Source organism: Phyllostomus hastatus, unplaced genomic scaffold (genome assembly GCF_019186645.2).
Source record: "Phyllostomus hastatus isolate PE091 unplaced genomic scaffold, TTU_PhHast_1.1 phas_scaffold_1674, whole genome shotgun sequence".
NCBI lineage: Eukaryota > Metazoa > Chordata > Mammalia > Chiroptera > Phyllostomidae > Phyllostomus > Phyllostomus hastatus.
The window spans coordinates 27,190,015-27,215,425 of record NW_025334011.1 but is presented as its reverse complement, the minus strand read 5'-3'; the positions used below and the strand labels follow the sequence as shown (position 1 = coordinate 27,215,425).

The 25,411-nt window shown below is 35.7% G+C and overlaps 1 protein-coding gene across 1 annotated transcript in view; it reads right to left on the bottom strand.

Moving 5' to 3' along the window:
• Positions 1–25,411, bottom strand: part of TAF3 (TATA-box binding protein associated factor 3) — a 168,806-nt gene that overhangs the window by 19,403 nt on the left and 123,992 nt on the right. The window contains exon 4 of the mRNA XM_045858073.1: positions 16,242–16,324. Coding sequence (XP_045714029.1) covers positions 16,242–16,324 — 83 coding nt within the window. The remainder of the gene's footprint in view (positions 1–16,241; positions 16,325–25,411) is intronic.

Sequence of the window (25,411 nt, the reverse complement as noted above, 5' to 3'; positions counted from 1 at the left end):
TCCCAGGAGAACGGAGCTACCGCCATTGTTCCCTCCCGCCCCCCGCCTTCACATACAACATCACAATCTAGTGACTGGGGTGCCCAGCCCTGGTGAACACCTAAGGCTCCCCCGTCACCGTAACAGGAGGGACCAGACCAAAGAGAGAGAGAGAGAGAGAGAGACAGAGAGACAGAGAGAGACAGAGAGAGACAGAGAGAGACAGAGACATGTCTCAAACAGAAGAACAGATCAATGCCCCAGGACTCATCCTTTTGAGCAACCAAGATATAGCCAACCTATCAGATGCACAGTTCAAAACACTGGTGATCAGGAATTGGTTGATTTTGGGTGCAAATTAGATGACAAAATGCAGGCTATGATAAGAGAAATGAAGGAAAATGCACAGGGAACCAATAGTGATGGGAAGGAAACTGGGACTCAAAACAAGAGAGTGGACCAGAAGGAAGAAAGAAACAACCAAACAGGAAAGAATGGAGAAATGAGAATTCAAAAAAAATTAGGAGAAGCTTAGGAACCTCCAGGACATCTTTAAATGTTCCAACATCCGAATTATAGGGGTACCAGAAGGGGAAGAGGAAAAGCAACAGACTGAACACATATCTGAACAAGTAACAAAGGAGAGCTTCCCCATTCTGGCAAGGGAAATAGAATTCCAGGAAATCCAGGAAGCTCAGAGAGTCCCAAAGAAGTTGGACTCAAGGAGGAACACACCAAGGCACATCATAATTACATTAGCCAAGGTAAAAATGAAGGAGAGAATCCTAGAAGCAGCAAGAGATAAGGAGACAGTAAGCTACAAAGGAGTTCCCATCAGACTGTCAGTTGATTTCTCAAAAGAGACCTTACAGGCAAGAAGGGGCTGGAAAGAAGTATTCCAAGTCATGAAAGACAAGGACCTGTATCCCAGATTACTCTATCCAGTAAAGCTTTCATTTAGAATGGAAGGGCACATAAAGTGCTTCTCAGATAAGGTCAAGGTAAAGGAGTTCATCATCACCAAGCCCTTATTTTATGAAATGTTAAAGGGACTTATCTAAGAAAAGAAGATACAGAAAAAACATGTATAGTAAAAGGACAGCAAACTCACAATTATTAACAACCACACCTAAAGCAAAGCCAAAAGAAAATGAGCAAACAACTAGAACAGAAACAGAACCACAGAAATGGAGATCACATGGAGGGTTAGCAACAGGGGAGTGGGAGGAAGAGAGAGGGGGAAAAGGTACAGAGAATAAGTAGCATAGACTGTAGGTTGAAAATAGATAGGGGGAGGGTAAGAATAGTATGGGAAATGTAGAAGTTAAAGAACTTATAAGTATGACACATGGGCATGATTAAAGGGGGGGGGAATGTGGGTGCGAGAGGGTGTACAGGGTGGAGGGAAGGGGGAAAAATGGGACAACTGTAATAGCATAATCAATAAAATATATTAAAAAAAAGAAATCATATTTTAGAGTATCAGTACTTAAAATGCCAAATTGTAAGTCATTTCCATATTTTACATTTGATTAAAAGAACAAATACCCAAAGACAATTATAAGAATCAGTTACATGTTGATTTTTCAAATCAATCAGTACTTCTTATTCTTGATCCTTACAGCTCAACTCTTAGCATTCATATACTTATAACAGAGCTGCAAATGGATTTAATTCTTCAAGTTCACATGGCTTGCCTTTTAAATATTTACATCATCCCACAAAATGGATATTTTATCTTGTCATAGCCCAAGTGCACATCAAGCACAAACATTTTATCTTTTATTCAGACAGGACCTATTTGAAAAAAAAAATTGTATGAAGTAATTAGAGGAAAATAGAGCCATTGTAGAATCTTCATTTACAAAGGACTCCTACCCAAATGATTATACTTCTATGGCCAAGGGTTCAAAAATCTGTAAAATATCTCTAAAGGGTATTAACACTCAGATAAATAATAAATAATGCACATTTTCTTATATTTATAAGATATGCTAGAAGAATTAAAAAGAAAAAGAAACAAAAATGGTAACCTATAAGGAAAGGAGTGTAAAGGCAGAGAGAAAGGGATGGAAGCAAGACTTCCTATTATACTGTTTCAACTTTGGAGCCAATTAAACTTTACATATTCAGAAAATTAAATTTGTAGAATTGCCTGCAAGCTGAACATACATGGAAATGAATGAAATTCCAGATATATCATGCTGGTGACATAGCCACACAGAAAAACACCACGTCAGGTGACACGGGGAGGACAGCATTATGGTCATACATCCACAGTGGATTTATTTTACAATAAACAGACTGAGAACAATCTTAATCTTTAACTTCATTCAATAGTTTGATTAATCAGAAATAACAGTATAAACTCATAATTTATTTTTTTCAACAATAACTGTTTTCTCATTTTGCCTGTTGTAAAGGCGAAGAGTGATGACTTCCCAGTAGCAATGGGTACCTCCAGTACCAGACTGTGATTCCTAAAAACCTTTTTCCACAAAAAGGAACAAAGGTTCCTTGAGGGAATAACTAATTCCAGGTCTGTGGCAGGATATATATATAAGATAAACCTGCAACATTTATACCAAAAAGTAAGAAAGCTATCAAAGATGAATAGGAATGTGTTAAAATCCAGAAGACAACAGAGAGGAGTTCCCATTGGCCAAGATGGGACAAACTGAACATTAAAAAGAATAAGGAGAGGAGGTGGGATGGAGGAGTGGGAGGGAGATCTTTCCAAGACTAAAACTCAGCAATCACCACAGAAGGTAACTACGGTATCAACTCTACCAACTTCATACACTGAACTAGTAAGTAGAAAGAACTAAGCATTTATCCTGCTCTTCTTGGATGAATTGTATTTCAGAATAATCAAAATGCCCTAGTTGATGAAAAACAATCACATTTATTGAAGAATTTCAGCTAATAAAAATGTGAAAGGAATGACTGAATTAAAAAAACAATAACCCTACTACCTCACAACTCCTACTGAAATGACTGTGGCAGCATCACCAAGATGTGACAACCAGACATTAGGTGATTATTGATGTGCAATAAGAAATATATAGCCAAAAAATACCCTTGTTAAAAAAAAGGGGGGGGGGGGAAGCTTGGCCCTGGCTGGCATGGTTCAGTGGGTTGTCATTCTGCAAAGTGAAAGGTCACCTGTTTGATGTGCCTGGTTGTGGGCCTGGTCGCTGGTTGGGGTGTATGCAAGGGGCAACCAATTGATGTTTCTCTCCCACATCAATGTTTCTTTCCTTCTCTTTCTTCCTCTCTTTCCCTCTCTAAAAATAAATAAAGTAAAATAAAGAACCTACAAACCTCAACACCAAAAAAACCCAAACAACCCAATTAAAAAAATGGACAAAGGACTTGAATAGACAGTTCTCCAAAGAGGACATACAGGTGGCCAAAAGACATATGAAAAGATGCTCAACGTCACTAATCATCAGAGAAATGCAAATTAAAATCACAATGAGGTATCATCTCGCACCCATCAGAATGGCTATCATCAATAAGTCAACAAACAACAAGTGCCGGGGAGGATGTGGAGAAAGGGAAACCCTCGTGCACTGTTGATGAGAATGTAGACCAGTGCAGCCACTGTGGAAAGCATTATGGAGATACCTCAAAAAACTGAAAATGGATGTGCCTTTTAACCCAGTGATACCCACTTCTGGGAATTTATCCAAAGAAACCCAAAATACTAATTCAAAAGAACATAAGAATCCTTATGTTAATTGCAACATTATTTACAATCACTAAAATATGGAAGCAGATCAAATGTTCATCAATAGATGAGCGGATGAAACAACTATGGGACCTTGAGTGGTCCCACTCAAGGAGTGGTACTCCCACAATGGAGTACTACTTGACCATAAAAAAGAAAAAATTATCCTTTTTGACAGTATGGATGGACCTGGAGAACATTATGCTAAGTGAAATAAGCCAGTCAGAGAAAGTTAAGTATCATACGATTTCACTCATCTCTGGAATGTTCTCTGAAAAACATTCGTTTTCTCAAAAAGGTGTCCAAGGACGTTTAAAGCAGTAAGTGAATAAAATGAAATAAAAAAAATATATATAAAATAAAAGAATGTTTCTAAAATTTTCTCTGTGGCAGGAAAGAACATTTAAAATTATTCCACTGACTCTGTAGCGTCACACTTGAAGTTCAGATCATTCTAAAAGAGAGATAAAGAAGGAAAACAAGAAGGAAAAGATAAGGTCACTGAGCCCTGGCCAGGCAGCCCAGCTGTTTGGAGTGTCATCCCGACACGCCAAGGTCGCAGGTCTGATCTCTGGTCAGGGCACACAGAGGAGTCAGCCAATGAATGCATAAACAGGTAGAACACAAATCAATCTCCCTCCCTCCCTCTCTCTCTCTGCTCCACCTACTCTCTCCCTCCTTCCCTCTCTTTCTTAAATCAATAAATATAAAAATTAAAAAAGGAAAACAACATAAGGTCATTGTAGCTCTCAATACATTTAAAGGCCTGAATAAAAAATTCAGTTGTGAGTTTTAGGGGCTACTTTAGATATTGGTCCTCTTGCCTCCTCAAAGTTTTTTCTACTAACTATCCTCAAGAATAACTGAGACAGGCAAGAGAAGTTACAAACCTCGGTGTGAGGGCCATGTCAAGAAAGAATAGAAGTCTGTCACACTCTTCTTCTGAGGACTGTTTTGGATCCGACTCCAATGATATGTCCTCAGAATGGGACTCTCTGAAGCACCTGCTGACACTCTTCCTCCCCTCCTCTTCCACTCCTGCTCTATCAGCAGCACTGGTCCAATGAGAGTGGCCTCTGAGTTGACAGGTAATCTATGAGTTGTTTTAATTTTGATGTTTAGCTCAGGAGTACAAATGAGCAGAACAGTCAAAAGCCAGGGAATCTGAAAACTTATTTCTTATTTAAAATCTATTTTTCTTCTTTCAGTTTCTTTTCTTTAAAGTTAAATAGTAGTAATACTTTAAAGCACATGTACTGATTTACAGATGTATACATGCATACAGAAAAATAATTCATACAAGGAAAGCCAGTAAAAAGAAGTATAGGTAATTCAAAATTTCCACTATCAACATACTTTGAAAGTAGCCTAAATATATGGTATATATGAATTTCCTTGTATTTATTATGAGCCCAATGAAAACAATAAAAATGTAGCAATGCAATCTGCCTTACTTGGCTTTGAATGGTTTGAGGTAAGTTAGAAATTGGCCATTTATCACTTAAAATTGTGATGTACTCATTCTGTTTCTCTTATATCAGAACCAATGAATCTAGTATTATTAATGACTAAATGTTCCTATGTGTTTTAGATCACCTGTCTTTATATAGATAAATCAGTATTTCTTCAATTGGGTCATAATGCACACTAAAGCTGTGTTCAAAATAGGTTAATGTCCAACATTAGCCAGGGGTACTCTAACAGATAATCTCAAATAAACACAAGAACAATATATAGTTAATTTCAACTGGGTCTGTTTGAAAAAATATGGACGTGGACAATAGTGTGGTGACTTCAGGGGGAAGGGTATGGGTGGAGGTGGAAGAGAATAGGGCCATGAATGGTAATGGAAAAAATATAATAAAAAATGAACTATTAAAAATAATAAAATATTTTTCAATAACAGTTGGAAAAATATGTAATTCTAAAAAGAAGTTTAAAGATCTTTTCATTATAACACATTTTAGAATAGCACGGTACTTAAGATGCCACATGTGGGCTGTGGATTGCAGTACAGAATATAATCAGTGATGGAGTAACTGTGTGTGGTGCCAGACAGGAACTGTATTTATTGGGGTGATTACTTTGTAAGTTATACAAATGTTTAATCATGTGGTCGTAGACATGAAACTAATGTAATATTGTGTGTCCACTGTAATTGAAAAATAATAAATTATTTCTAAAAAAAGATGTACAGAGACTTTGCTTGGGGCAAAGGGTGCATGATGCAGGGTGCAGATGGTGTTTTGTCGAGTTGTACACTTGCAACATGCGTGGTTTTGTGAACCACTGTTATGCCAATAAATTCAATAAAGAATAAAAGATGCAATACACATTAATTAAAATAAAATCAAGTAAGTATATTGTATCACAAATGTAGTTTATACATATTTACCAGGAGCATTATTTTTCAAACTCTGGATCATAGACCAGTATCAGTTACTGGCCAAGTTAATATTATTTGCATCTGGAGTCAGAGTTTGTAACCAACAATGCTGAGGTATTGTAAAAGAAATGGCTAGGGACTAGAATTCATAGCAGGGTTGATATTACTGGTATTCTATAATCTCTAGAAAGTAAGATTTCTGCTTTTAAATATGCCCATATAGTAAGGTAACAAAAATTTTATAGTTGTTTATCAAACAAGTTTTAATTTATTATCTACAGTGTACACAGCACTATACAGGGAAACTCCAAACTCTTCCTTTAGAAAGGTTATTAATGCTACCAACAATTTGTAGACTGAAATTTTGAACCAGATAATATTAAATTTGGCCAAGCAATTTCATGATGCCTAATATTATATTTCATAGGAAATTAAAAACAGCAAAGAAAATTTATGAAAAGATTCACAAACAAATGATGCAAATAGATATTTCACAACACCATGAATATACATAAATGTGTATATACATATCTATGTATGTATACTTATTCATATATAAGTTTAGTGGCTTTAAACATTCAGCATACTAGAAGCTCTGAGGAAGACAGAAGCAGGAACTTAAAAAATTAAGCATTTATGCTGGAGAATGGGTATCTGTTGTGTTTGCCTATTTATACAGCACCCATTTCCAGAAGGAGAAATAGCATCCATTTCCCCTTCTGCCTTCAGGCCCCTCTCTCCTCCCATTTTCAGCCCCCATGGTTTGGGTAGCCTTTACCTTACCCTTATTTCTGAGACAGCACACACGAGCCAGGCCAAGTACACCACTGACAACTCCATGGCTGTGGCTGTTGGAGTGATTGTTTGGGACATGAATGACAAAGGACCCCCAGCTGGGCTATTTACATTTAGACCCTTCTCTGGGACCCCTGGGCCTGCTTCCTCTGGGTTTATAAACTGGTAGAAAATGTACTTGAACTGATAATAGGGCATCTCTGGCACAAATAAGGACAAGGCAAAGCTGATAAAACAGTCTACAAAATGCATGGAAAAAATCTATACAATGACTAAAAACAGGCAACAAATATAACACTGAACCTTTTTTAGAGACAAAATTCTTATTCTGGCATCCATCCAAAAGTAAACTTCAACTACCTTAGAAATTCACATGGGATTTACAACAGACACTTGTTTTCAAAAAGAAGAGTTACTATCAAAGGACTAAAGAAAAATGCCTGCTTGATTACTTTAACAGCAGCAACAACATCACATGTATTAGCCTTGAAAACTTTTTTTAATTGAATACTTATAAACATCTGAATAAATTCACAGTATTTATTATGTCCTTTTCTCAGATTAATTTGATACATGATCTCCAAGACACAAACACTATCAACAAAAAACAACTATTTGTAATATTACATTTTACATGGATAACACAACTCCACTCCCCATGCCCCCATTCACCTGTGAGGGAGACAGCCCCAAGGACCTACATGTTTCAGAAGATACCTGGGAATAGCCTGAGTAAACATGGTAATTATTCTTAAATCAAAAACTCCCTCTGAAGAAGAAAGGATTTCTATAAAATGAACTTACAGGTCCACAAGGGAGAAGAATGAATCTACCTGTACATATAAAATAACTTATTAGTTGCCCCAGAGGCTCTTATAATTTCAGAACCACCAGATTTAACTAATCTTTCTTAAATATAATAATTTCATTCTCATTTACTGTAAGTGGAGATCTTAATTAGTATGGCCTTTGGATAATAATTTGGTATAATAATCTCTTAAAAATCTTAAATGTTCATATTCTTTGGCCTAGCAACATTTGAATAAACAACAATCTATAAATGAGGCCACTTTTTCTTTATTTGTTGTAAAATTTGGAACAACTCAAATGTCCCAAAATTGGCAACTGAAAAGACAAACTGTGACACAACAGTAAATCCGGTGCCACATCACAGAGGCACTGTGACAGGGAGAAGTTGTAGAAGTGTGTGTGAAATAAGCCTAGACTTACTTTCTTACTAAAAATTGCTGAAATACATACCAAACAACTAGTAGTGATTATTATGGGAAGAATAGGATTTAGGGCAACTTTCCCTAAGTTACATCTTTTCTTTTTTTTTTTAATTTATTTTTAGAGAGGGAAGGGAGGGAGATAGAGAGAGCAACATTAATGTGCAGTTGCTGGGGGTCATGGCCTGCAACCCAGGCATGTACCCTGGCTAGGAAACGAACCTGTGACACTTTGGTTTGCAGCCCGCACTCAATCCACTGAGCTATGCCAGCCAGGGCTAAGTTACATCTTTTCTTAAAAAAGAAATCTGACCACGTGTTATTTTTATCATCAGAAAAGAGGACTAAGAAACAAAGCCAAGTACTTCAACATTTACTAGCACTTGTTCAAAATATGTCCTGAAAAGTCCTTTTACTTTTTATACCTTATTTTATCCAAAGGGCAGAAAAGAATATAGGTAACATCTTGGTGAAAGTATTTCTCTTTAGAATAAAAGTCCACAGTCAGCATTACAAGGAAGAAAACATATAACATTTATTGAAAATGGAGGCTCTGGTCTTATCATTAAGAGATAAAAAGCATAAGCAGAAGAATAAAGATGGAGAAATAATGGCATGTTCAATTTTGGAAATGCTATGTTTGAGGTGCCTCTGGTCTGTCCAGTCAGAACTTTTTAGCAGATAACTAGGCAGAGTAGCCTGAATCTTTGGGGAGAAATGTGACCTGGAAATACAGATTTGGGAATTGTCATTGCATAATTTTAAATCTAAAGAGTGAATGAGAAAATTTACAGAGAAAGAACAGAGCAGTGGACCAAGAGCAAGAAAAGAAAGAAAAAGAAGTCCATTAAAGAAAGACAAAAGGAATGATAAAAAGAATCCGATGAATGTAGTAGCAAGAAAAACAAGGAATAGAAAATTTCAAAAAGGGGCTAGGGTATACAACATGTCCAATAGAGTGGAAAGGATGACCATGACCAGGATCTCAATGAGAAGCTTCAGAAAAGCTTCTAGGGCAGAAACCAGAATGCAATGAATTTAAGAATGAACGTTGGAAGAAAGTACAGATGAAGAATAAGTTTTGAGAAGTCAGAACGGGAAAAGGAAGTTATATAACCTTTCTCTCCTCAAAGTGGGGGCAGGAAGATGTGGTAAAGGTGAAAAGGTTTAGGATGGGAAAATACAAGCCCAAAGGAAGGAATGAGAAAAAAAGAAGACACAGGGTAGACAATGAAGAGAAGCAACTTCCTGGGGGGAGTGGGCAGAAAAGGTGGGAGTGAAGGAAGGCACAAAAGGAGCTGTTGATCCTGAAAACAAGGAGGGATGCTGTGCTTTGTGGAGCCTGGAAGATAAGCTTTGAGGATAGATACACTTTTGGTACCCAAAAGAGGAAATCCAGACAGGGGTCAGTCAGCCAGCCAGTCAGTGCAGTTCAGAGTGACACATCCTTTAACCCATGTGCTGAGCCTCTGGTAACCACATTTTTAAAAGAAGCAATATTCTAAATCACAGAGATCCTGCAGTGACAAAAATATCCATTTTATAAGTTACAAAGATAGTAGTAGGAATAAAGAAGGATAAACATTACACTGTGTCTCCAAAGTCTTGATATAAGTATTTTAACATTACATAACCCCATAAAATGACAGGAAATAACAGAGGGCAAAGGATTTACATTTTCCATGTGGTTGTCAGTAATAATAAGAATACCTAAGTGTTTTCAGTAGGTACATATTCTTTTTAAACACTAGAAGTGTGAGTAGTTTCATCTTTAGGGGAAATTATAGCCAGATAATATCCAAAAAGTTACCATGACATAGCTAAATTATCTCAGCCTGTCACAGGTTAAAGAATATTTAAATGCTGAAAGTTCACGTCAGCTTTTTCTAGATAACAAATCTTAAGTACCTTCCTATATTTACTCAATTAGTGATCTTGGGTCTTGATAACACTGCAGAGAGAAACTTTCCAACTATCATTCAAATCATATCTAAAAAGGTGGTCATAAATATTTTAAAACCTAAGTGAACTAATAAGACCTAGACCCATTAAGGATAAGATCTTTTACAACAAATTAAATAAAACAATTTATTGAAGTCTGGACTCAAGATAAGCTAGATTTACTAGCTGACCTTTTATTCATTTAAAGAACAAAATTAGCTCTAATTGCATTAGAATGGAATCCAGTAAATTTTCCCAAGTCTTCTAATGTGGCATCCGTGTAAGAACTGCTGTAATTGTTTACAAGTAAGATGGAAATGCCTTGATTATAATCTTTCCACTTGTTTTACTGTGTAGTAAAAGCATTTCCCAAAACCTAAAGCCAGTTTTTCTAACAATATAATGTTTTTCTCTCTTAAATACACTGCATCTTTTGTGTTAACGAACAAACTACAATGTGTCCAGAGCAGAGATTGAACTTTGAGATTTTGTCATAACTCAGGTCAGTAAATATGAGATTGCTTGTCTACAAAAACCAGAAAAGGGCTGAAGGATGGGTAAGAAAACCTTTACTATCTGCTTCCTCTCATAACCTGAGATATATGGGTTTGAGTCTGTTGAATTGTTCAGCTGCTAGGAAATTTCATTTGTAATGTTACCATCTTTTGCTAGCACTAAAAATGCCACAGATTTTAAATATAGTCATTCTTAAGATGATTTTGATCATTTTTCTTTGGGCAAAACAAAGCTATCAACACTTTTCAAATTTTTTTTCCTTGAAATGTTCCTTAACTTTACTAATGAAGGATCTTTTTTTCTTTAAACCAACAAGTTTCTTTGCTCTGCCTTTCTGGCATACTTTAATCAAAATACAAAATCAGGCTGTTCATAAAATGAAACGAAACAAAACAAAACAACAAAACAATAAAACAAAACAAAAATCAGCTGTTTCTGCCTGCTTCTCATCCCTTAATCTGGTGACAGAGTCCTCCTTTTCTTCTGGAACCTACCACCTCTTCCTACCCCTACACCACAGGGGCTGAGGAACCAGGCTGGCTAGCTGGACTCTTTGATGGGCACTGAAGATGAATTCGGTGAGGGGGGTGGGGGTGACAGGGATATTGAGCATTAAGAACCACATCAGCGTCAAGTGACTTGGACCATCTCTGCCACCACACAGAGGCAGGATAGAGGAAAAGAAAGCAGAGCAGAGTCCTAAGGACATTTTTTGAACCCTGGATACTGCCTCACCTCAAGTCAAATATACCCTTTATTCTTTTAAACTAGTTTGATTTGGGTTTTTATTGCTTGCATCCGAGACTCTTGACTAATACAAAAAGAAAATAAAGAGTATTTTAATTAGACACAAGAAGACTGTTTATTTACAGAGTTCTCTTCAACTTGGATTAGGGATCAGTGCAAGAAATAGTCAAATGAAAAATGCCTTTGTATCTGCTATAAAAGCTGCTGTCTGGTTTCATACAGAAATAAAGTTTTAAATTTAGTGCCTTGGAAAACACTGTTGCTCCTGGGAAACTAAGGTACATTACTTTTTCAAAATGTATTTCACTTTTTGCCCTTATTGCTAGGAAGCCATAATCATATTTGATAAGAAATCATTTGCTTCTCCCCACCTCCCTCCTTGGTCTTAGTTTCCTATTTCTGTTTTCTGGTAACTTTATTATAAGTTCTCTCTTTGACCTATCATAAACTTGTTCACACTAGGAATAAGTTATATATGAATAAACAACATTTGAAGTCCAGAGGGACAATTCAGAGTGTGGGTTAAAAACCATTTGCTATTATTTCTCTAAAAAACTTATTCACTAAAAATACCACTATATGTGTTTCATCCCGTTAAATGTCTTTTATAGAACTCTGGCTACATTTTAAAACATAAAATGCTTATTTTACTTAAAAATATTTTAAACAATTATCCTCTATTGCCCGTGATTATTTGCTACTTCTAATTGCACTGTCAAAAAGTGTCGACCCTAAAAGTCTGAATTGCAAAAAAAAACAACAGATATAACTTTATGTTTTTAAAGATCAAATCTTTCTGCTCCTCAAGAGTAATGGGCAAAGTTTTCATTCCCATTTTCATTGTATACATACAAATAATGTAGAAATCCTAACTATTAAAAAGCTCTTTTCCAGGCATAAGCTACACTCTATAAACTGTAACAAAAAACCCAAATTATTTACATGAAAAGGAAGGCATCACATCTTTAGCACCTGTGCTAAGAGAGGTCTAATTAATAAATTCCCTAAATTGTAAGAAATCTGATAATACCCATGGCTGTGTTAACACCGGAAATAAAAATTTTAGCAGAAAAAAAACTGTAATTGCCAGCAAAAAAGAAGCCACTGAAAACTATCTCAACATAACTTGTATATTTTAGAAAAGAGTTAAATGTGCAAAAGAGACTATCTATGGTGACCTTTTAAGTCAAAAGAAATAGAGAATTATCATTGATAATCATATTGTTCTCAAAAAGGGGTCATTAATGATTCTGTGTCACTTGATCAAATATACTACTAGATATTAATTGGAAAAATGACTGAGAATTAATGTATGTTTAGGGGGTCGCAATTAACCACCCTCTCTCTGGTGAGGTCACTGAATAAGAGCAGCAACGTCCTGGGAACAAAAGGACCAGCGCACCAGTGTGACATAGCAGGCAGAAGAGCCACTCTGCCCAAAGGGAAAGGGGAAGGAGTACATGGAGAGAAAGACAAAAGCTTCCTCCCAGTTCCAGCAGAAGGACAGTATTAAAGAGGCATTTGAGAACTGTAAGAGGTGAGGAATGCTTAATGCTCTCTACCTGCTGGTATTCACCCCCAAATCTTCATATACCTTTACATTTTTTCTTAATACTTTACCAATATCTAAACTTATCTTTTTAAATGAAAAGATCCTTTAAAAGAATTTTGAGCTTTATAACTATAGCCCCACATTTAACTTAGAAGAGAGCAGGTCCTGTTCTGTCATGTCTTGACATCCCTATCTGAACAATTCCTGTCCCTAAGATACTGCATCACCTCACTTTGCTCTATTTTCTTCACAGAAATGAATGAATGAATGCTATAAGTTAGCCCATTCTTCTTACATTTGCTCAAAAGAACATAACTAACTCAATAAAATGAGAAGACTGGGATGACAAATAACACAGCAAATGTGTTGCCACTCACCCCACCATAGAAGTGGACAGTACCCTCACCGTATTGTCACCAAGTCCAACGGAGACGTCAGAGTTCTGATCAACATAATCTCAGGCAGCTCTTCCTTAGCAAACTGAAAACCTACTTGATTGTGAGACCAGGCTCAGATCTGTCTCAGCAATTTACTTGAATGTGTTGCTCCTTCCCATTCATACTACTCTACCAAACTTGAAAGGTGTTGAGATTGTTAATTTCAGGGTTACTATTTTAGTTTCATTTTCAATACAGACTAAGTGGAACTCTGAATACACATTACTGGGGGACATGTTAAAGGAATTTCAGGTCCTTGCAAAGTCATCTTCAATTTTAACACCATCATGAGGAGGTACTGGACTCACCATAGATCCTTTATATTACAGTTTCCAGGCACTTTAAGTCAAGGCAAAAACAAGGTACCTCTGTCTTGCTTCAAGGAACAATAACAGAGAACACAGGAAATAATCTAACCTCAAAGTACTTTCCTTGATCAAGGGCAGAAGACGTAACTTCTTTATTTAAGAAGATTTAGAAACTAAGTATTGTCTTAAAGATCTTTCAGTGAGAGGGTATAATTTGAACCCTGTAAAACTTTTTCTTTTTCCTATAATTTCAAAAGCCTCTAATCCTTGCCTGTTTTTCAGCAATAAACAACTTCCTCTGCCAGACTATTCAAATCCCCCTTTTTGAATCCGTCTGCTCATTAATTTAACTTCATTACACTTCCAAGTGGGTACAAACTGAAGAAGTATAGGCACATTTATATGAATCTACTGCCTCCTTTCCATTATTACTGCCATGGAATAAGCCATGTGTCCTTATGCTACAACAATAAGAGATTATTTTGAATTTCATATAATTTTCATGTGTCATAAAATATTACTCTTTAAATTTTTTTCAACCATCCTTAGCTTGTGAGCCATACAAAAACAGGCAGTGAAATGAATTTGGCTCATGTCATAGTTTACTGACCCCATGATTGAGGAAAACAAACAAATAAAACTCTACTAAGTTATGTAACATCCTATTACTATGTGAATTGGGCCACTTTTCCCTCTGACTTATTTTAATTTAAAATACATTTCACTTAATTTATTCTTTTGCTTATTACAAGTACTTCCCTGAATCTGACTTTGGTCAAATGATTATTATTCATATAACATAGAGGTTATGTACCTATATATCTAAAAATTCATATGCTATATAATGTTACACTTTCATGGACAATTTGTCTAGAATGTCTGGGTATTATAATTTCATTAACACTGGAAATAAGATCTGTTTCTCACATCTTCCAATATCTTAGGTGCATGGGTGACACTGAGAAGAGAAAAAGTCAATCAGATGCTTAAGATCAGATTAGACAAACATTATCAATGCTTTTTTACAAACTTTTCTCTAAAAGAAATGCACAAGCCAAACTTTTGTGTGGAAGTAAAACTTAAGTAATGGTGAGTTACTGAAAATAACAGGCATAAATATGAAGTAGTAGATGAGATATAATAAGAACATCTTCCCCTAAGAGAAATGAGCCCAAATACAGAATTTCCAAGAAGACAGTATGAGCAAGTTTCTTTGGTTGGGTCTCCTTGCTAATTAGCCTTTTGTCCTCTACTGGTTGAAGACTGAGAATAAATTTACTTAAATTTCTGTAGGTAAGAGCGAGGACAGCAGTTATAACAGTATCTGGTTAAAAAGAACTTAAATCTATAGCACTTTTCTATACTGTCTAAGCTTGTCAACAATGGTACCAACTACCATCTACTGATACCACCTAAAGAGGATTGTGGAAATTATGCAGACAGTTTAAGTAAAAAAAGAATGAACTCTTTGGATTTTCTTCTTATATAATCTTCAGAAGAGTATACACTCTCCTAGAAGACCATGTTTTGCTTCTATACTACCATGCATCATCATGATACTGAACTTTTTTTAATGCATTACATGGGGAATTAACAAAAGCAGCAGCATAAAATAAACAGAAACTTTAAGATGGAATAAACCCCTGGGAACATACTGAATATTTTCTGTGGTCTATTCTACCTACTAAGTAAATTCATGGGTCCTACTTTCTTTTTATGACTAAACACTAAGTGAAAAGTAAATGCCTTGCAAGTCTATATTCTATTCTACACAATATTTGATTGTAATGTACACAAATTCATTTTTAGGCTTACTGGTAAAAATAAGGTTATAAACTTGTACAATTATCTTGTGAAATTCATTTAAATGATATATAGTATGATTTTAGAATAAAAACAATGATTTCAACATGATTTACCAAAAAAAAATCAATGTTTTATCATCAGATTATCATGTAAGAACACCATCAGCCTTAATTCGTACCCCCAAAAATGAATAAAAGAGACAGACAACTACTTTATTTTAAAGAAGGGTGGGCTGATATGATTCTGTGAAAATTCAGACAAACAGCACACATAGGGGTTTACATTTCAAGTTCCCTCTTTAAAAAAGGCAGACGAGACTTCAGTTGTTACTATCATATACTGCTTCACCAGGCTTTTGGCAGTATCTTTGTTTTTTAGGTACAGAAGAAAGCCATGTGCCATCGGAGCAAGCAGAGACTCTTGTTCTTTGATATGGTGATAGAGAATACATACTTGAGAAGGTGTAACATTACATCCTCCTGGGTGTACTATGGCAGTTAGTCTGTTCTGTACATTACTTATTTTTTCAGGTAACAAGAACCTTAAAAACTAGGCAGAAACAATGCCATGTGCTAGTCTTTTTAAAAAAAGAAAAAGAACGAGGACAAAAAAGGATCCTAAATGTTATATAAAGCAATATGCATCCACTCTCAGGAAGCAGTAAAAATTGGAAGATGAAGAATTCTCAAAATAAAGTTTGACCCTACATGTTCATACCTGGAAAAGGTTTGTAGGGTTCTAAATACAGTAGGGAAGAGTAGAAAAGGTTCAGTTGAAATTATTTCACTCCAATTCAAAACATTTATACTCACATCTTGTCTTGACCAGCACCAACTCGGAGAGTCAATCTGGGGATGACTGGACTTGGGGCTGGAACAACTGGCTCCACTTTTATCTGTTGAAGTTAGGACATTAAATGTTGAATATATATATGTACATATACATATTTTTCGACAAAAGTAACTCCTTACCTCTTCTCCTACTTCCTCATCTCCACAAAATTGACAAACAGGTATAAACCTCAAATGTGCCTAACGTGCTAGATGCAAAGATAATCTGGGATATTCAGTGTTTTAGTTTTCAACAACTGAAGGCTACCTGGCATCATGAAAAATTCTACAAACTTTGATCACTTTGTGTAAATGTTGGCAGTTAGCTCTGTATTTTCTTAGTTTTAGTTAATTTCTTTCATTTTACTGTTAGAATTTTTTTAAACAAAAATTGTTATCCCAACCATTTGGTGGAACATTTAAATAGTTGCCAGACCTACCATGAGTAGAAAAAAATGCAATGCTATTTCCACTATAAGATAAAAGGCATCTATATACAGGACTTGAATAACATTAAAAACATGTGAAGCTGGCATCATCATACAGGAAAACTGAAATACCAAGTATAATTTACAGCGTTAAACTGTTCAATTTTTGGATTTTTGGTGAAGGCAACTGCTGAACTTCAAGATTTCACAAATATTTGAAATATTCTAAGAGTCAGAAAAGTAGTATACAAATTAAGTAAGATATTAAAGGATTCTTCACAATTTTTGATTTGAAGGTCCTATGATGTATTATTTTGAATGAACAAACTGAACAAAAGCTTTGTAGTTCCAAAGTATTCTATCAGTCATTTAATAAAGGTTTTATTGTCTTTTTTTTGTTGGACAGTTCTTTGAATAAAACTGTCCCAGGCACTGCCAGGAGTTTAATATCCCTGGCCTTGGGTTCTACCATACACACTGCTAGTCACTGCGTTACTAGTTGCAAGCTCAAGAATTCAGTCATAATGAAATAATTTGGTGGTTCTAGGGGGGGATGACTGTAATAACATAATCAATAGGCTACATCATATAACTAATATATTGCACATAAACCTATGCCTTTCTAAAGTTCAATTTTAATCTATTGTTACATCAAGAACTATGACTTTGACCACTAGGCAGGGGAACTCCTTCAATTTCCTACCAACTACATCCCCAACTACACTACAGCCCGTCTCCTTTTGTCTTCCAAAGAACCTTCCTCCATCAATTACCTTATTTATCTATAGCATTTTCAACTTCTCAGTTTCATTCATTATTTTTATCTAGCTTTTAAATGTGCTTAACTCTTTTTTTTAGTTGCCTTCTTTTCAGTTTCTAGCTAACAACTTCTCACATTTCTTAAGTTTCCAATTCACTGATTCCTCAGCCCACTCCAATCTACTTTCAGCACCAAAAATACCATTAAAACCATGCTTTGTAGACACTAACTATTTCCTAATGGTCCCGATATGTTTTTCCATTGTAGATCTTATCGCTCTTCTCCCTTCTCTTTTAAAAGTCCTCTACTTGTGGCTGACTTTATTTGGTCCTTTCCTCTTGTCATTCCACAGTTTCTTCAGTGATCTCGATCATGTCCATGGTTTTAATCATAGGTCTTAAATACGCCATGTCTTCAAACTCTTCCCCCCTTTAGACCAGCACTGATGAACCTAAGACCAAAATATAATGTTGCCTACTGAACATTTTCAACTAAATATCCCATTTTTCTTCATCTCATCACAGCTAAACTTTAACTTATCAACTTCCTCACAAAACCTGCTCCTCTTCATGGTCTCACTTTCGGCAGATGGCTCCTTCATTTGCCCAGTCCTTTGGACAGTCTCGTCTAGTGATTTTCCTCAAGGTCTCCAGGGATCAAGGGTCACTGGGATTGGGGCAGAGCAAGATCCAAGTGTAACCAGCTAGAGTTTACATTCACTTTCTCTTTTTTCCCCCACAAAACGTTCCGTATCTTACCAAACAGAAAACCAATGGTCCAGTATACTTTGTAAACTATTAAGCCTTCTGTATTTTTCTCACCTTCCTGTGTGATCTCTGGGAGAAGAAACAAATATATTCAAAGTAAACATTTATAAACCACGTACTACTTGCCAGGCACTGTGGTTATTTTTCAGACGTTCTCATTTAAGTTTTTAAACAAACAAAGGGGTACATGTTTTGGTTTCCATTTTACAGGGAAATGGATTATTTACGCAGTAACTATTTTTCCTTTCTTTTCCTTCTGCCTTTTCCATTCTAATATCACACAAATAGCAAAACAAGGATGGAATGTTTTTTTGATTCAAAGAATAAAAAATTATATAAAGTTCCTAGATTTCTTCAATTCTAAAAAATTTAGGGTCACATACTCATTTGTAAGTGATGAGGTATTGAGAGTAATATTCCTCATTTCTTCAGCCCACAACAGTATTATATATAACATTTTCTTAAACTTTAATTTTTAAAAACCTGTTTGCTGCCCTACCCTTAAAATTTTTTCTTTACTATGTTTCAATTGTACTTTGGCCCATTTCTATTACCATACTACACAATAATTATAACTCACACTTGAATAGCATTTCACGAAGTGCATCCCATGCACATGATCCAGTTTAATCTTCACCACTCTGTAAGGTAGGTGTGGAAAGTATTATTATCTCCACACACTGAGGGCTCAAAACGATTACGTTGTTTGCTAGAGTTATAAAGCTGGTAACCAAATGATCTAAACCCAGGTTTCCTGACACCAAATTCATCCTTTGCTCTACCATACAGCTCCTTGACTCTGCCATACACTTTGAGTCCTTTTTTCTGGTAATTGTGATGTCTTGTGTTGAGCTATTCATATTCTGTCAGTGTCTTTTCTGATGAATGGCATATACTTGTGAGGTGGCCAGGGTTGGTTGAAATATATATATATGTTCTTATTATGGAAGGCTAACCAGTTTTATATGGAAAATGAGATTAATTTTTACCTTACTTCCACTCAACTAAACTGGATGAATTTTTGATGCTATCTTAAACGGCTTGACAGGGCAAAGAATCTAGATATGGTCTATTTATGATCTACTATAAAAATGTTAAATGATACTCTACGAAAAAAATTAGCAAACACAAATCGAGATACACTTTGTAAGTCAAATTAGAAATGGTATAAATGTGCCCTGAAGATGAGAGATGTTTAGTAAACCTGTACCTCATCTCATAGTTTTACCGTAAAGAGCATGACTGCCACATCACTCAAACAGAGACATCTTTGAGAGTGAAAGTGGGCGCTATTATTTAGTTAACATGACAGGTGTAAACTGGACTGTCCCAGGCAAACCAGAATGTTTGGTCATCCTACTTAAAAATATTTCCATAGCTTAATTTCATTCTTAAAGAAGCTAAATCAGATTTAACTTAAAATTCAAGTGAGTGTTGAAAAAGATTAATAAAGATGCTAATAATATATAGAAGTACAATTTCTAAATAAAAATTTCTTACCAGAGTTTTTACTATATTAACTTTATCTAAACACCTACCAGTATAAAGAAATGTTTCCTACAAGCATAGTATCTTATGTGTCCTTCCCAGAAATCAACAAACTAAATGACAATTACTTCAGTTACTTAAACAATATGACTAATGCCATCTTGAAATGGCACAAAGCCAAAACTGGGGAATAACATGAACTTCTAAGGGTTAAAATAAAAGAACAGCACTTTACAGAGATGCTGAGAATTGGGGCACGCAGAAGAGCATTTACAGTGGATTACTAAGCTTCCCAATTCACCAAAGAGGTAAAGTCCAGTAATATAAGACTCCTTTGTAGCTAACTAAAAATACATTGTCAGTGGATTTGTCCAGTTTTATGTATAAGCAATACTTCTTTCACCTGAACTAATACTAGTAGTCATATAAGCCCCTTATTGCCATGTGCTGCATTTTTTTTTGCTAATCTTTAAGGATTTAGCTTCTTTGCCACATACCTCGGGGCACCAACTGATAAAGCCCTAACTCTCCATTTTTCCAGGACACCAGCAGTGCGGCCTTGCAAAAAATGAAAATCGCTCAAGAGATTTAAAGGGGAAATTTATTTTTAAAATCCTTACTTGAAGCAAAGAGGTGGATTTTTAAAAAGCTTATCTATAAAGAATCAGTTTAAATTTAAATTCTATCTTGGAACTCTTTCATGCATTCCAGCTTTAAAGTTTATCTTCTGACAGGGACTTTCTGCAAAGGTAATGGGCAGCTTTGTCAATATAATCTGGCCAAGTTTTTATTTTACATTTTTTTAATGTTAAACTTCTTTCATTAAAAAAAGCCCTATACACATGTGCTAGGTAGGGTGGCAGCAAGTGTAGCCAGCTCTCGTTCCCATCTATGCCAGTATGTCAGAAAAATACACAGAAATAGTAATGAAGAAAGCCAAATTTAATAAGCTAACATTTTGGATGCTGAACTATGATGCTGGTAACCATTTTCCTGTCTTTCTTAGCAATTATGGTCTTTACATTATTTTCATTTGGAAACATAGTCTAACTAAACACTGATACACTGTTTAAAATACTAGACAGTCAGGAGAGCTACCATTGTGGTCAATTATAACAAGTGGAATCCAGCAAGGACAAATGAAACAGAACTCAGGCTTCGTTAGGCACTCAGAGTTCATTCACATGAAGATGGCCTTTGGTAAATTTCTATAAATTCAAACACAGCCATTTAAACATTAGTTACTGGTTTCCTCTTGGAACAGACAGTTGTAAGAAACAGGAAGAGAATATTTCCCCCTTTTTACTGGGTTATTTTATTTACCAAGACCCTTCATTTCACTAGTTAATTACAGGAGCTGATGAGAAGAGACTGGAAAGAGATGTTACTTCAAATAGAAGGGAAAATAGTGACAACCTTTTGTTAAAGGCACGAAACAGTAAAACTATTTTACCATTCTCTAAAGAACAAACTGTTTAAGTTCAATAAAGGTTCAATAAGGGATCTGGGGAAAGAGTAAATAAATATTCAACATTTTAATTGTTCGATTACTGAAGTCATTAAAGCTTCAAGGACCTCTACTGTCCTTTAAAATATGTCAAACAGAAGGTCTCTCAGATCTCTTCAGAGATCGAAGTTTTCTACAACCATAATCTCAGTATAACTGAGAGTATGAAACCATGCTTATCCCTCATACCAGCTTCCACCAGAGGTTCCTGGCCTGAGAAAGCCATTTTGGATAATAAAGAACAAGGGCTTAGTTTGGACATACGTGGGTCAAGCCACAGTTCTTCCAACTCATGAGCTGCACCAAGTTAATCAACCTTTCTGTTTTTCTCAACTATAAAAGAGAAGCAACAGCACCAAACCCTCAGAACTCTTGGGAGAATTAATTTCTGTCCAGGTCTGGCAAGTACCAAGTGTACACACTCAGTAAGTGGCAGCTGCTAGATATCATTTACTATCTGGGTTAGTTCTTTCAATAGCTAATGTTAGGTCAAATAAAAGAATTCATTAATTGACAGGATAAAAATTTGGGAATCCTTTATAGAACTAATGAGCTTTCTAACATAAGCAAATCCAATCACTTGTGGGTTGATTATTAATATTACTGGTTAGTTGTAAGAAAACTCTAAATTGTCATAGTCATTTAGTCATCTTAAATGACACAAATTAGTTTTTTTTTTTTTATGAGAAGGCAGAGAAGGCGGCCTTTTAAACCAAAATATTCTTAGAGAAGGTATGAAACTATTGTTTTTAAGCAAAGGTAAACCATACTTTATGATGATGCTGTTGTTTCCCAGTACTGCATAGAGGGCAGGAGGGAGAGGGAAGGGAGCAGAGGATCAGGGCGGTCAGGAGAGGCTGCTGAATATCCATAACACATGGCAGATCCCAGTCAGTCTGACTGCCGAAGCCTGTGCTCTCTGTGAGTCAGCACTGGGCCTATGTATCTACAGACTGACATCATCGTTCTGGGGGATAAAACTCTAGCACGACTTCTTAGATCACACTCAAATAAAAGCATAAAAACATTTCCAAGTTTCACAGATAAATTTTGACTTATCTCTTATATAAAGTTATACACACAAGTGTTCAATTCCACTAACATAAATAATGAGACATTTTATTTTTTCACAGTGATTCTCCTTCCAAATACTTAAAATACTAAGAGTAATACATTAGGTTATGCAATGCATACATTGACACAAATAGAAACAAAAATTTTAAACTGCTCTAAAATGTGCTGTTGGGTTTATGTGCTGTTGTCAATGTAGTTATGGGTATGTTTGTGACTGTTCCACATTAATTGCTCTTGATATGTTTTCCATAAAAGGTTAGTTTGAGTCTATTGTAAAAAGGCAAAAGACCAGACACCTATTGACTGATGCATATTATGGCTCATAAAAGGGAATTAAAGATTGTGCACAGATCACCATACTTTGTATTATTACCACTACTAGAAAAAAAAAAGATTTTTCTTTCCAATGGTACATCATTGAGCCAGATGCTTTGCAAACATAATTTCTCTTAATCTATTTTAATTCAATTAGGAGAGTATAGTGGTTAAGAACATCAATTATAGCATCTGATGGCCTGGGCTGAAATTGTGGCTCTTGTTAAATCATTTACTATATGTCTGATCTTGGGCAGGTTTACTAATCTCTCCACTAAGCCTTCGTTTCTCATCTTAAAGTGGTAATAATTATAGTAATTACCTTACAGAGTTGTGATAAGGAATTAAACTTATACATAGTGGTTAGTATATAGTAGTTACTCATAAATGTTAATTGTTCCTGTTTTGCTGTTTTTAAAGAAGTGTGATTATCATATTCCTACCTTAAAGATGAAGTACCTAAGGATTAAAGAAACTAAAAAACTTGTCCTGGATCTTCTCTCAGGTCTGCTGGATTTCAAAGCCCATGGCTCCTTCTACCTACTGTGCAGACCACCACCTGATGAGTCTCTTTATTGTTCTTATATTGAAACATGCGGGTGAGGATGGTAAACACTTTACAGGCAGGTAAACTAACTATATAAAAGATTATTTTCTTTCACTAAAACAACGCCCTTGCTTGCTGCTCTGGATCAATGTCCGTGAGAGTTGCTACTGTGGGCTGATCGTGATGAGAACACGAGATTGATGGCCCTCATTTTTTCCACGGAAGACATTTTCGTGGGGCAGCTTAGACAGCCTTCATTTTGTTCTATCCTAGTTTTCTTTCTTCTGTGGATATGTAAGATATTTCTTAGACCACACGTAACCCAATTTCAAATCTACTTTCATTAGCTCATATGGCTTGAGGGAGATTAAATGAGGTTGAAAAAGAAGTCCATGTTTAAGTTAATATCTCAATTTCTACTCCTTGTCAATGGCATTTCCATGGATTTCACTAGCTTTTATCCTTCCCTATCTGCATAAAGAACTAAACTTTAAAAGCAAGCCCAGGAAGCAGAAATAATTTTTAAACACTGTAACCATAGCTGACTCACCCCTATCATATGTAAGTTAACTAGTATAGTCCAGTGAAGTAGCAAACTCTGTAATTCTACCTTTTAGGGACTGATTCAGAATGGAATAATAATACTCATTACCACCAATACCATCACCTCCCATTCACTGAGCATTACTTATGTGCCAGATGGAGTACTAATCACACCTCAGATGTTTTCTCATTTAATCCTCACAAAAGTAACTTGCCCAATTTCTCACAGCTAAAAAAGTCAAGGTTTGAATTCAAGTTTAACTCCAGAGACAATACTGTTTATTGTTTTTAAATACCTTATAAAATAGTAGACTTTGTAATTTCTTATCTCTTGCCACTCATCTGATCCATAACCCACCTAAACTGATACAAGGACTTGTAGGCCTCTTTTAGCTAAAATCTCTGCAACCCGTAACTGAGTCTTTGTCTCCAACCAAGGCAGTTTGAGGGACTTTCCTTTCCCAAAGTCAGGCAGATGCTGAAAAAAGGTATGGACTGCTGTTACAAATCCAGTCTGATGGGCTTTACTCAAATTCATAATGGCAGTTGAAATAACGCCATTGACTTTCCAAAGTTAAGATGGTGATGAAAGCAACAGTATCCTATTTGATTTGCTGAGGCCTCAGCTGCTAAATTACTAGGTACATGGTGGATAAGGGGCTAATCGCTGCCAGGCAAGATCTCTAGCAGTAAACATTCTGAAATGTGAGGTATATGTCTGTGCATGTACATGACCTGGCTCTTGCTGGCTGAGTGACTTTGACTTGGACAAGTCACTCAGGCTCAGTTTCTCACTGATAAATGTTAATAACAATACCTGCTGGACCTATGTCACAGGTATGTTAGGAGAAGAACAGAGGTATGTGGAAATGTCAGATACTACATAAAGATAACATAATGATAAAATAACTTTTTAAGTCGAAATAAAAGTTGAATTTCTGTGTCTTGTTAACTTGACAATGTTCAATTATTAATATCAGAATTTCCATTCTACTACTTCACATTTTAGAATAGCCAAGAGTTATTTATTAGAGAAAATAAAGTTAGGCAGAAAAATGTGAGAGCTGTCATCACTTCTTGTCAGCTAAACTAATTCCTCTAAGTAACACTGAAATAAAAAACATTGTAAAAGTGTTGGTAATAGATCTGCTACAGGTCAAATATATCATACTTCATTATGTGGGTTAATCCACTGTGTATTATTTTATAGTCAGCCTCAGGGAGGTTTGCTGCTGCAGGGCAGGGAAAGGATCTTTGAGGATCTGTGTGTATGGCACAATGAATGGTCAGACACTGATGAACAAAGTTAAACTTAATCCAAAGAACCAGGGACTGAAGAGCAAACCCATTAAAGCAGAGGTCATATCCTCAGCCCAAAGGACCGAGTTCCTAGTTTCTACAAAACTATAGGGTATATATCAGTTTCTTTGGCTGTATTCTATGGAAGCCTGGTTTACTTACATTGCAAAATATTTGGAATTATATTTTGCTCATCATCCAGGCTGGCAGGTCAGCCTAGATACTAAGAAACATGTTCTAATCTTATTAAATGGCTCATTAAAAAATCAGCGAGTAAGGAAGGACTCCTTGAGCTTTGCTATCCTCTTAAAATAGTGTTGTAGTTTTGCATGCTTTTAGAGAAATGAATGCTGTCTTTTTTGGGTATTTAATGTTTGGGTACAAAATAGTATGTAGTAGACAATAATTACAAAAATATTCACAT